The 13,261-nt window shown below is 37.6% G+C and overlaps 2 protein-coding genes across 4 annotated transcripts in view; both read right to left on the reverse strand.

Moving 5' to 3' along the window:
* Window positions 1-13,261, reverse strand: part of LOC118739040 (nuclear hormone receptor FTZ-F1) — a 628,268-nt gene that overhangs the window by 27,885 nt on the left and 587,122 nt on the right. The window lies entirely within an intron of this gene.
* On the reverse strand, window positions 1,456-13,236 carry LOC118739044 (probable cytochrome P450 305a1). The gene is made up of 2 exons (XM_036470150.1): window positions 12,882-13,236; window positions 1,456-2,934 (listed from the first exon to the last, which is right to left on the reverse strand). The coding sequence occupies exons 1-2, from the start codon at window positions 12,973-12,975 to the stop codon at window positions 1,529-1,531; spliced, it is 1,500 nt and encodes a 499-aa protein (XP_036326043.1). The 5' UTR covers window positions 12,976-13,236; the 3' UTR covers window positions 1,456-1,528.

The raw sequence follows: 13,261 nt of genomic DNA on the forward strand, positions 1-13,261 counted from the left end.
CGAAGCCTAAAAATATGTACCCCATAACTATAAACAAAATTAATAAAAAAGGTATTTCTTTTGCTTATAGTTAAGTGGTACATATTTTTAGGCTTCGTTTTCTGCAAAAACATCCGCAGTCTACTAATTATTCATGGCCGGTATGGCTTCTTAAAAGGAAGGTCACTTCTTTTATACTACAACGTAAGAGTAAAGGTTTGCATGTCCTGTTGTAACCCGGCCGATAGTCGTTGTGGTCTCACAGGATGAAAGATAGGACATTTTGCTAATTCATTTTTCGTGCAGCTGTAAGCTGTTCCATAGCGTATGTTCCCGCCAACTATATAAATGCTGTGTAGTAATATTCGGTCGAATAACTTTGTCTGGCTAGACTAAGGCAGCAGTGTCTCCACTAGTATTTTCTTGCCACTGTCTGCCGGACCTAAGCTATTCGTAAATCTGTGAAGTTAAACGTTTCATTAGAGAAACTTCTTCTTGTCTGGCTCTACACCAGTTCGTCAGTTTGAACCGAGATCAAGAAACTTCGCCAGTTGACTTTCTCATTTGCGAAGTTGCGCCAGTTGCACGTCCCGAGTGCAGACAGATCCTTCCGCACTTGCCCCTTCCATAGTGTTCGTCTTCGCCCATTCTTTCGTTCTCCATCCATTGGTGACGAAAGTTGAAGGATATTTTCCGAACATCGTCATTCATGTGTAAAACATGTCCAAGTCAGGGCAGTCGTCGAATTTTCGTACAAACTAACCGGCTCTATTTCTGTGTAAACGGTCGAAATCAACATTAAGCCAACTTATACCTTTTCACAACGAGTCTTCTTAAGCCTAGGTGAAGCTCTACCAGGGACCTAAAAGAAGGCAGCCCATATAAGCTAACCCTCGGTCGGCCACTGGTAATGAGGAATATATCAGCGGAAATCATTGCAGGGCTATATTCATTATTTATTATTTTCAATGTGGGCAGGTCAGGAGCTTATGTTCTTGCAGTTATAAATCTGAGGCACGTATTACGTACCATATTGGAACTTTTGAAGAAAGGCCTACCTGTCAGAAGACAGCTTCACTTAGTTTCACTCATCGTAGCTTTTTGGCAGCGGTAACATCGAATTATTCTTCTGTCAGCGCCAATCAGTCGCGAAACCACTTTATTTGTACTATAATCTAAAATAAGTCTTTGGCTTCAATAGGAAGTGGAGTATCTCGACGCTTTGCTTTGTGTTTCCTAAAATAATAGTTACATTCCCAGGGCCACTCCTTACTCGGTTAGTTCGAGTATTTTTAGAGATGAAACACCTAAATCAACTCACCTTTCGAATTGGTCTTATGTATATAACCCTTACAGTGATAATATTTTTAAAAGTTAATTAGTATACCAGTTCTAAAATGGTAAGTAGTGTTATTGACGCAAATTTTTCAATTATTTTATAGATAAAAGCACACATAGTTAGCTAAAATTTAAATTTTCATTATATGCACAAATACGTTATCCTCCTTCCCTCCCACTCTCCATTTCCTACAATATACACCCCCGACGTTCAACTCCGCTCCACAAATCGCACCTTATACGGCTTCGGCGTCAGCGTTATGCCCGGTTGTAACACTACAGAAGGCATAGCTTCCTCGCACAATTCTATCCGGTAACGATGCACAATTTTCGTGAGGAATGAGAATAGGCACGCACGCGCCAAAGCATCGCCTAGACAACGGCGACGCCCTTGACCAAACGGCATGAAGTACTCATCGCGCAGCACCTTTCCTTCTTCATCGATGAAACGTTGTGGTCTGAAGTTTTCCGGATCACCCCAATGCTCTTTATCCATATGCACAGAACGCAAGCCGATCAATATTGTAGTATTTTTTGGCACACTGTAGCCTTCGAGCGTCGTATTCCATAAGGCACGTCTCGGCCCCGTTATTGGTGTTATATGGAAATAACGTTGCACTTCCATAATGAATGCATTCGTATAGGGAAAATACTCGCGATTGCAAAGATTTACGGCGATTTCGAATTTTTCAAAATTACTTGTGATTTCTTCATAGACACGGTCCTGTACACGTGGATGCAGCGCAAGCATCATTAGAGCCAAATCTGTAGTATTGCTGGTAGTTTGCGAACCGGCTATGAAGAAATCTAAAATAGTCATTGTCAGCTGGGTTTCACTGAACGTTGTATTCTTCACCCCAGCGCTGTGTTCGTTCATCTCGCGTATGTAGGCGTAGATGAGATCACTCTCTGCATTTGCCGGCGTAATGCTGGTGCTATGCTCGTTAATGGCTTCTAAGAAGAACGCGTACATTTCCTGATTCATTTGACAAATCAAATTGTAGCCGGTCCAATTCGGTGCCACATACCGCAGCCATGGCATTTGTGTGAGCACGCCACCAGACATATCGAAAACTTTAGAGCGGCGATTCAGCATATCAAGCAGCTTCTGCAAACGCTTATCGTCGCGATCGATGCCTTTACCGGCTGTCAAGGTCCATAGCACATTAAGCACGCTGGGCGCCAGAAATGAGCCCGGCCATGCAGGCTCCCCCTGCAGATCCTCGATATACCGCAGCAAATTAGCCGCCTCCTTTTCGATATACTGCTCCATTTCTGTGCGTCCATAGCCGACATGCCGCATTTGTCGCATTGCAAAATTACGATGCTCTTGCCAGAGTTGGCCGTCCGTGCAGGTTATGCCCTTGCGTGTACCCATTGTGCGCAGACGCAGAAAGAAATTATCCGGACGTCCATCGTACACCTCGCTTACATGTACCTCGTGCACCAGCGGATAGGAGAGTGCCACCACGACATACTCGCTGCCCAGCTTGAGTCCCAACACATTGCTATTGTACTTTTTTGACCATTTCTCAAATACCAGATGTGTGCCACCACAGGCGCGTGCCTCCTTGCGCAGTTGTATAGTATTGCCAATCCATGGCATGAAGTCGGGACCTGGAAGGAGAAAGAGAATAGTTTAGATGGTAGCGAATTTTAGGAGAATATTGAATGATGGTATATAAAGGGAGGCAGAACCTAGAATTTTAAAGGAGGGGCTCAACAAAAGATCTTTCATGGAAACAGTAATGTTTGCCGCCAACCCGTAATAGAAGTTTCTTGGCTAGCGAAATATTGTCAGGTAGATAACTTTACTTATACGAGTATTAGTTAAGGCGGTGAACTATGGATTATGGGACTCACTTATATGTACTTTGAGTACCTTGATATATCGCTGGAAGGGATGAGCACCAAACAATACCCCTGTGCCCCTGAAAATATGAATTTAGGAGAAAAATTTTTGTGAGGATTCCATAATGGTACATATATGTATATATGTACACACAAAACTACTAGGTGTTGTAAGTCCACAGCGTAGGTAAGATCTGAGTTAGGATAGTTCGACTGATAGAGCTGATATAGGATCGTTAGTTGGTACAGAAACAAGATAACTCGAGTTAAGATAGTCGGGCTACAAGATAGGATAAATTGACGCCTATCGACCAGTTGAGCTGAAGTAGCCCGGAGCATCTAGATGAGAATGTTACAGTAATTCTGACGTCGCCATTGCTAACGTAATGTGGAAATTGGCTTCGATTACCTGAACGGCCAATTTCGCCGGGAATTTAGAAACGAGCTGAACTAATGTGGGGTCGGCTTAAGTGTTTGATTCTGGAGGATGGAATATGTAAGTAAAGCGGTAGTAATTTGGTAAAATAATCTCTCTAAACAGGCAAGAAAAGAATTATGATTACGACTTCACAACTACATAGTTGTATTTCTGTTGGTTCGATTGATATCGAGTTTACTGTAGCGCTACTAGTTTGAGTTATTCTTTTTTTTTGTACACGCTTTTGCTCATTTACTAATGAAATCTGTGTCGTAATTGTGTGATAGTGGATCATTTCATATAGGTATGTATGTGGACGCATTATTATCGGTATCTTCAGCATTTTTGATTTATAGACCACTTTCGATTTCTTTTCATAGTTTCAGATTACGTTTAGTCAGCAATTGAGTTGCACGGGTAAGGAATTACATTAACAATAACAATATTGCTACGGTACTCATCACGGGGAATTATAAAATTTCTCTATTCAAACCTGCCACCGTAAACGGGGTAGAACTTATTCTATCCAGCGAGTTAAAATACCTCGAAGTTATTCTAGACGGGAAACTTGACTAGAAGCGAAACATAGAAGACAGCTCCAAGAATGCCAACACCACCCTGTACGCCTAAAAGACAGCTATGGGCAAAAACTGGGGAATAAAACTACGTTTAGTACACTGGATGTACACATCTGTGATTGGACCCATTCTCTTTTATGGCGTTACCGTATGTTGACCGACGTTAAAGAAGTCTTTGTCTAGAGCCAAGGTTGAATGGGTTGACAGGACAGATTCTATTTTTATCACGTGATCCACTAGACCCACCAAATCTCTGGAAGTGAAGCTAAATCTTCCACGCTGGAAAGTTTCTGGCTGGCTGTAGTTCTACGAGTCTAAGCGCGATCCAGCTGTGGAGAGACCTGAGATACGGACACCTAAAGGACCTTGAAACTCTGCTGAATAATCTACGTCAACTAGATTACGTCTAAAGTAGCCACAGAATGCAGAAGGATTTTCAATTTGCTGGCATCGAAATGCTCTTCGACTATTGTATGGGTCCTTGGGACCAATCAAAATTCTTAAAATGCGAATTTTCGGCCCACGCTACTGTGCAAAGGACATACCTGAAAACTGCATAGCCGACGAGCTGGCAATGAGAAAGACGGAAATATCCGAAGTCAATTCTGCTCTAGATGAGGGGTATCTCTCAGGCTCATTTTTCATATAAAACAAGTAAGAAAGTCTAAGTTCGAGCGGAGCCGAACATTACGCGGCGCAAGCATTAAATATATGTATGTTTTCCGCTTTCTGGAAACTACCGCTACATGGTAAGCCGGGGTGGTTTTACCCCTATCTTAAATATCTTCGATAGAACGTTCAGTTAGACATAATGAGATAAACTTATATAGTCACATGTGGGCGATAGATATCACGCCCGTTTTCCAAAATTCCAAACAACGTTACTTCTTTTCAGGAGATTGTTTTTAGTATCAATTTTGAGTAAATTAGCGTCCTTAAATTTCGAAATATTAAAGTTTCAAGCATTTCTGAAATTTTAATTTAGTACAAATTGGTACAACTGTTACCGAAATACATATATGTGATCATAAGTGGGCGGTGCCACGCCCATTTTCCAAAATTGTATCATAAACGTATTTCTTGGTAAAGAATTGTCGCAAGCATCAATTTTGAATAAATTAGATTTAATATTTACTGATTTATCGAATATTTCGTATTTCTCTAAATTACCGTTATATGGGATGTGAGCGTGGTTATTGTCCCATTTTAAAAATTTTCGGCCATTTGGTATGTTGTCCCAAGGCCAACAACTGTGCCAAGTTTGGAAGAAATTGGTGCAGCGGTTACCAAGCTATACGCATGTAACCATAAGTGGGCGTGGCTACGCCCATTTTCCAAAAATTTGTATAATTCTTATTTTTCGTCTAAAATTATTGTAAATATCAATTTTGAGTGAATAATCTTCAGTGGTTACTAAAATATCGCAGTTTTCGTATTTCTGAAAATTACCGCAAAAATTTGGCACAGATCCTGTTATTTTTTAAATTTTTCTTCTGTTAAAGTTTGATTTATTTCATTCTTTCATTAAAAAATAAAAAAAAAAAAACTGGAATGATTCATTAATTTTTCAGAAACTATCAGTTCTATCAGACAGTGATGTAAATATATGCGGCTTATGGAGAATTTTGTTAGCTTTCATTTGTCGTATCTCATTTTAAGATTGTTAAATTGGTTCGTAAGATATGCGTGATTAAGTGGAACTGCTTTTTGTATTAAACTGAATAACAGTAAATTGCAAATATCTCCAAAACGGTGACAGGTAACAAGATCAACGGAAATAATGTCAATTAACTTTATTTCCCACCCTGGTGTTAAGTTAATTGACATTATTACCTTTTCAAAAGCGAAATAAAGCCAACAAAAATTTGGAAATAAAGTCATTGACGCTATTTCCTCATTCAAATGGAAATAGCGTCAACAATGCTTAAAGTGTGTCGATTTATAGAAAAAAAAATTGTTCTTACAATAAACATTGCCCCGTAAGTGTTGTTTTTTAATAGATGACAAAGGTTATAGTCAAATCGTCAGTGTGGTGATATTAATCCACACACAATCATGAACTACCATTAATTGATTTTATAAAAAAATTTTAATTACGAGTATGTAAAAACACGATGCGAAAAACTTGACATCACAAATTATATGCTTTTTACTGCAGACAAGCTGTTGCCAAAACACAGCAGAAATCTTCCAATCAGGGCTGCCAACTATCCTTAGTTATGAGGTGCCATATTGAGGATAAAAAAGTGCCAAAATGTGCCAAATAGAAAAATAAAAGTGCCAAAAAAGGTGCCATTCCTTTTAATCATTCACATTTAGCAATAAAATAAAGCCACATTTTCAAAACAAAAGTGCAATGATAAAATAAGATAAACCAGTTGAATTACCTTTATAAATTAGAAAATTTTAGTCGAGAAAAAGAAGTGCACGCAAAGGATTTCACAAAAATGTATTGAAATGTTATTTTTTTTACAAAAAAATTAAGTGCCGTTTGAAGTAAAATAGGGACAAATGGCACGGTTTGAGCCAAGTTTGCATCTCTGCTTCCAATAACTTACAAATATAAAAATGTGAAATATCGAGGGCTTGAATTCATTAATACCCTCTATCTGCAATTTGCACAAAAACTAATTTGTGATTTTAGAAACCAACTGGGACTTATTACCTGTCGTTATATAAGGTAGCATTAATATCACCGATGACAGTTAAAGCTTAGGTGGATTTTTGTATCTGAATCTCATCTTTGTGAAAGTGTGCAGGTAGAGGGTATTATTGAATATAAGTCCTTGATGTTTAAAATATATAAAAATTTTATTTCAACGTATACAAAAAATAAATCTACCTGCGTTACAGCACGGCGGGAGACGGGGAAGGGGGGCCGGGGGGCCGCGGCGTAGCGTGACGTGGTGTGCGCGCCGGTCGCGCGGGGTACGCGGGGCGCGAGCGTGGCGCGCGGACGCGGGCCCCCGCGAAGCTAAGCAAATTTAATATTTGAAAGAGCAGTAATCTCAATGGATTTTATTTCGCTTTTAAAAAGGTAATAATGTCAATTGACTTTATTTCGCACCAGGGTGTGAAATAAAGTCAATTGACCTTATTTCCGTTGATCTTATTACCTGTCACCCTCGAAAACGTATCCATAGAAAAAAATAACTCGATTTTCGGAATCGCCGAGCAATTCTACATAGAAATTGGATAGTGGCGTTTGGAGAACAAAAACCAAACTAAAATTTGTGATCCAGTGTTCTTATTGAACCACACGTGATACTTCAAACATACATTACATACACATGTATATTTATGTATTTACAAATATATGCACAAATATGAAAAAATCAACACCTGTTTTGCCTAAATATCAACACGTCCACCACAAATGGTAGCACGTCCTCAGACGAACCTCCTATGCTCGACTAATGATGATGATTGACAGCCAGCCTTTGGTGTGGCATGGCGTGGCGTGGCGTAGCGTGGACGGAATCGTAATTAAATACATACATACTAGGAATGTTAATCCCGGGACCCCGGCCTTTTTTAGGTTCCGAAAAGCCCGGGATTCTTGGCAAATAATCCCGGGATTTTCGGGATTTGTTATTTTGCACTGATGGCAATAATATGAACTCCTTTTCTGGACCAGTATTGGCTATATTTCTTTTTTTATTTAATAACTAATATTTTTTTTTATAAATGGCTAGCTCATTATACATATAAAACCGCGCGAAGTTAAATCTTACACACAAAAATCAATATATTCGCGAAACCATGGGCCAAACATTGTAAAATTGCGGTTTTAGCCTTTCACTCTGACGTCAGTAAATCAAAAATTATTTAAACAATTCAGTAAAATGTGCTTAGAGAAGAAGTATGGGTTTCAAATTGAAGACGAAATTCTGTAGAATTTAAGCAGATTCAATTTTTTTGTGCATAAGGACTGGTAAGTATTGAAAATGTCCTTTTAAATTTTATTCTTGAAATTTCGCAATGTTTGTTTTTGAAATAATTATATGTTAAGGACTTATATAAACTCGATACAATTCTCGAGTTTCGTCCTTCTAACTTTATCAGTTAAAAAAATTACCTATTCGTCCTTTTGAATCCAAAATATTTTAATTTTTTTTTTTAATTCTAAAGAAATTTCCTCTTTCATTTGGTACCCATATTTTTATTCTACAATGCATTGAATTTTTTAAAAAATTTTTGGAATTAATCATATTTTTGAAATTAAAAAATCCTTTAAAATAAATCCTGACGCCAGAGAGAAAAACTAAAAACCCACTTTAACTAAAAAAGCAGGTTTCAACCCCATTTATTTATTAATTATTATATGGTAGGAGAGCTTCTCAAACAATATGGAAGCAATTTTTTCGATCAAAGTTGTTGGAAAGTAATGAATATCTAATGATAATGACATCCCGCAAATCCCGGGATCGTAAAAAGCGAAAAAATTAACATTAATTATCAACATACATATATGTATGTACTTATATAGCTAAAATAGGAAAATTTCTTCTAATGTACTGACTATAAATTAGGTATAAATTAAGCATTGATCAGACGTAAGGCCATCAACAACAACAACAGCAACGCGTACTTGTAATCAGAGAACTACTAACCGAATAATTACACTGGTCTACAAATTTCAACTTTTTTTCTGCGAATAAGACGGGACCTGGTGTTTCTGAACGGATTTTTCGTGCTGAACACGAATCCGGGGTCAAAAATGTCCCATCACGTCACGTTTTCGAGAAAAAAGGGGTTGAAACCCCTAAAAACAGCGTTTTTGGCCATTTTCGAAAAATTATAGAGCTGAACCCTGACGTGGTACAAATTTTGCATATATCAGAAACTAAAGGCTAAACCGTGCCCTTTCGAATGAGCCCTATGCCGAATTGATCGCGTGCACCCTTAAAGCAGGGGGTGTATTTGTGTTTAGGGGTGCAGGAAAAATTGATCACAGAAAGAATTTAATCTTAAACGATCATAGAAAATTAATAATGCCAAGGTTTTAACTATATTAAAAGTCGCTGATTACGAATCTGCAGTTAGATTTTAAAAATTTAAGATGACGGGTCGAATATGGTGGATATAAAAATTGGACTCCTAGACACAAATACACCCCCTGATCTAAGGGTGCATGCGATTAATTCGGCATAGGGCTCATTCGAAAGGGCACGATTTAGCCTTTAATTTCTGACATATACAAAGTTTGTAGCACGTCAGGGTTCAGCTCTACAATTTTTCAAAAATGGCCAAAAACGCTGTTTTTAGGGGTTTCAACCCCTTTTTTCTCGAAAACGTGACGTGATGGGAAGTTTTGGACCCCAGATTCGTGTTCAGCACGAAAAATCCGTTCGGAAACACCAGGTCCCGTCTTATTCGCAAAACCCTTGTAGACCAGTGTTATTATTATTATTATTTGAAACGCTTTGTCGGTTGCTCACAGTCCGATTGCCTTATAGTGCTACGCCACATATTTATAAAAATGTATGTATGTATTACTTCTTTACCTTCGTATACTGTGGTAAGTAAGTGAATATTAGGGTGTCTCAGAATGTTTTTTTTGCGAATTTCTCTGATTTTTAAACTAATAACTAAATTAAATGCGTAGCTTAACAGCTTCACATATGTACGATACAGTTAGTTCAAAGTTAGGATAGTTCGTCGAGCTCAGGTAGCCTTCGCCCATATTGACGGCTATCGACCAGGTGAGATAAAGTAGCCCGGGTCTGTCGATATGTATCTTCATTCTCGGCAAACAATTCGGCTGCCAATAGGAAACTCCCGAACAGGCAATTGTTGGAAGCAGAGCCATCTTTCAGGCTCTCAACGAACTCATGGACGAGAACCAGACTTTTATCGCACGAGCACTCGAGCCAACGTTGAACAGACAGGCCTTAGTCAACATTCACTGAGGAACAACCACCACTTTTACCAGCCATCGCGCCGTTAATGCCATTATCGGATTTCAACCACCTCGCATTGCAGAAGAAGAGCTTCAGCTGCATCGAGAAACCGCCATAACTAAATTCTCGGTTATTCAGACGATATCCCAAAATACCCAATATATATTCATACATACATTTGCATGTGCATATGTTTGTTCGGCTTGTGAAGGCACCCCAAAAGGACACCAACCACTTCCTCACTTTCTTCCATTACACCAACTCAGCTAACAGCTGATCTCGTTTAAACAGCACGCTTGCTGGGCCTACCGTTAGTTGAACTTGACAACAACGGTTGATCTTTATAATAAAAATCATAATTTAACGACTATAATTGGATTTCAAATTTTCCGATCAAATTTAATCCTAAGTTTATAATTTTTATTTTGTCAATAAATTTTTGATCGTTATCTTTATTTTGTCGGTCATTTTATGGCCGCCTTTTCAGTTTTAATTTTTTTGGATCATAAAAGATTTAAATCGGTCATAAAAACACAGTATGATGTAGACTAAACTGTAAAAAATGATCGAAAAATAATAATAAAAATTACAAAATAAAGATTATTTTTGATCGATAAAAATTAAAATTACAAAATTTCCGTCGAAAAGAATAATAATGGCAAAATAACCATTAAATTTAAGCGAAAAATCCAAATTTAGAGATTATTCTTGATCGAAAAATAAAAATCTGAAAATAACTATTTTGCAATGATCTACAAATAAATATCTGCATAATTAACGGTTTTTTTTGTCCCTATGTATATATTATTTTTGTCAAAAGGAAAAAATTTGGTGGGTATGCATATCGAACTTCTCAGAAAATAAGTCTCCTGTTCTGGGGCACCCTAATGACGCCAAAGAGGGAAGTACATACATACGTAGCAAACAAAATGTTGGTGGTCACATGATTGCTTCGAATTGCTTCTGGTTAATAGGTGGCATGAAGCCATTACTGTTTTCTGATTGGTAATTGATTTTACGTATTTTAAGGATATTATAGCCAGTTTCACGAAAGCATTTTAAGTGATATTAGTTTTTTTATTTGAATTTAATATGAAAACGGACAAAAGGGAAAAAATCATTTTCAAACTTATTTAAATTGCAAATTCCTTTGCGCGTGGATGCAAATAATTTTTTTTAATTTTAATTAATTTTTAATTTTTTTGTTAATTTTTCTTTAAAATTTCTGTCCAGCACAGAATGCAGCAGGCGTACAGACAAATACAAATCGTCACCTGAAATGCAAAAAGACGTAACAGCATCGTAAATGAAATGGAAAAAGTTGTGATTAATATCGCACTTTTAATAATATATCTAGAGAAGTAACTCAAAATTTACGTTTTTTGAGGTTTCGTTATGCAATTAATAAGCTTGATGAGAAGAATATATTCAGTCTAACAGATAACCAATCTTCCCAAACATGGCGAAGATCTGTCTTTTTGTATACCAAATGTATGAATTGATGAAACTTTGATTGCGTTTTTCCAAAAAATTTAAGTATTGAAATACTCTGTTATATTATTTATTTGCGATATTTTAATTTTTTTTTTTTCATAAAATGATGTGGGGAGTTGTAATTCGATGAAATCCATCATATAATCAAAAAGTGAATTTTGAACTTTTTATTAGTTATGACTTTTTGCATTTCAACGATGATGTTTGTTACGCATGTGGGTTTGCACCAAATTTGATGGGGGAATAAAGTTTATTGACACAAAAACCCGTTTAAAAATTTTGTTAATATCTATAGGTACTTTTGTGTAAAAAAAATTCTTAATGCACTGCAATTTGTATTTCCTCGTGATTCTGTATATATTGCATCATTTAATAAGTATTTTTGTGTAAGTTTATGAAAAAAAATTTCTTTATTTGAAATCAGTCTTAATCACTATTATCTATTACCTTTTCCCATTTTCGGGTATCTTCATAATTTTATCGATGTAGAACTTCTGCGAAACACTTGGCCAATTAATTTTCAGCGGCTCTTCAAGAGGATGTCAGGCGGCGCAAAGTCCTGGCTTTACGCTGGATGCATTAAAACTTCAATCCAGGCTTTGACTTTTCCAGTCATTGGCCGACGAGAGCGAGGTGGATCTATGACATCGAAACGCAATAGAGCAAACCAAGCTTCTTGTCGTGGTAAAAAATTGGAGAGACTGCAGTTTTACGGCACCTCTGAACGGCTTACTATGTAGGACCGACAAGCTTAGCTTGTCTCGTATCAAAATGTTGCTTCTGTCGAAAGCGCTACGATTAATTCGCGTGCAGTGTTCAAAAAGTACACTGTGCGGCTTGTGAAAGGGCAAGAGATGTATTTTAAAATGCTGTGCATACTTTTCAGATATGAGTTCAGCTACAAAATCTATAAGAAATGGCCAATTTCATATCAGAAAGAAATTTCAATTAGCACGAAATTGTTCCGGAAGTAGAATCACAATACCAAGAGTGTAATTGAAATTCTTAGCCAAACTCGGATTTCTCGACCGACTCGGGCTATTGTCCCGTGTATCAGAAGAAAACATAAAATTCCGGCCGTTAGCGTCATTAGCTCAGCTGTAGCTAAGTCCGAGTCATGCCTAAGATCGCAGACTCACAGAGTTATTTATGGACCGCCCTCGCGAGGATACCAGTGATAGATGGGAGTACGGAAAGTTCCGAAAACTATTGCCACTTCTAGTGAAACACACATCCTTTTAAGTTCACCAATTCACTCACTAATAATAATGTAGATCTATTTAAAAAAAAAATACCCAATCATCACTCGCACGTTCTTACCTGGTGGAAAATTTGGCGGACGTTTAAGCGACCGGATCAGTGAGTGCAGCACATAGACCACCACCGTGGCAACCAGGAACAGCAGCGCGCTCATTTTCTGAAGCTTCTAGGAAAAATCTATTCTACGTATTTGCTTGACAAATTTCGTAAACGTTTTCTTCCGATCACTTGCCAGTTACGTAAGCAAGCGCGAGCGATCAACACTTTTTTTTAATTTATGACCACAAATCAGTGATGCCTTAATTAATGCTATTAAATTTTAATAAATAACTATTTGTTTTTGTTTTTGTTGCTTTATTTCTTAGCAAAGAAATGTGCACCAACAGCAGCGCCAGCCCGTTTCTGGGTTTCCGTCTTGTCGCACCGATAACTCAGCTAAA

This window comes from Rhagoletis pomonella, unplaced genomic scaffold (assembly GCF_013731165.1).
Source record: "Rhagoletis pomonella isolate Grant_MI unplaced genomic scaffold, Rhpom_1.0 Rhpom_scaffold_00005, whole genome shotgun sequence".
Taxonomy (NCBI): Eukaryota; Metazoa; Arthropoda; class Insecta; order Diptera; family Tephritidae; genus Rhagoletis; species Rhagoletis pomonella.

Coding starts and splice junctions, on each gene's coding strand:
- LOC118739044 (XM_036470150.1), bottom strand. CDS start 12,975: ATGAGCGCGCTGCTGTTCCTGGTTGCCACGGTGGTGGTCTATGTGCTG. Junction 2,935..12,881: donor TCCGCCAAATTTTCCACCAG/GTAAGAACGTGC, acceptor TTCTCCTTCCAG/GTCCCGACTTCATGCCATGG.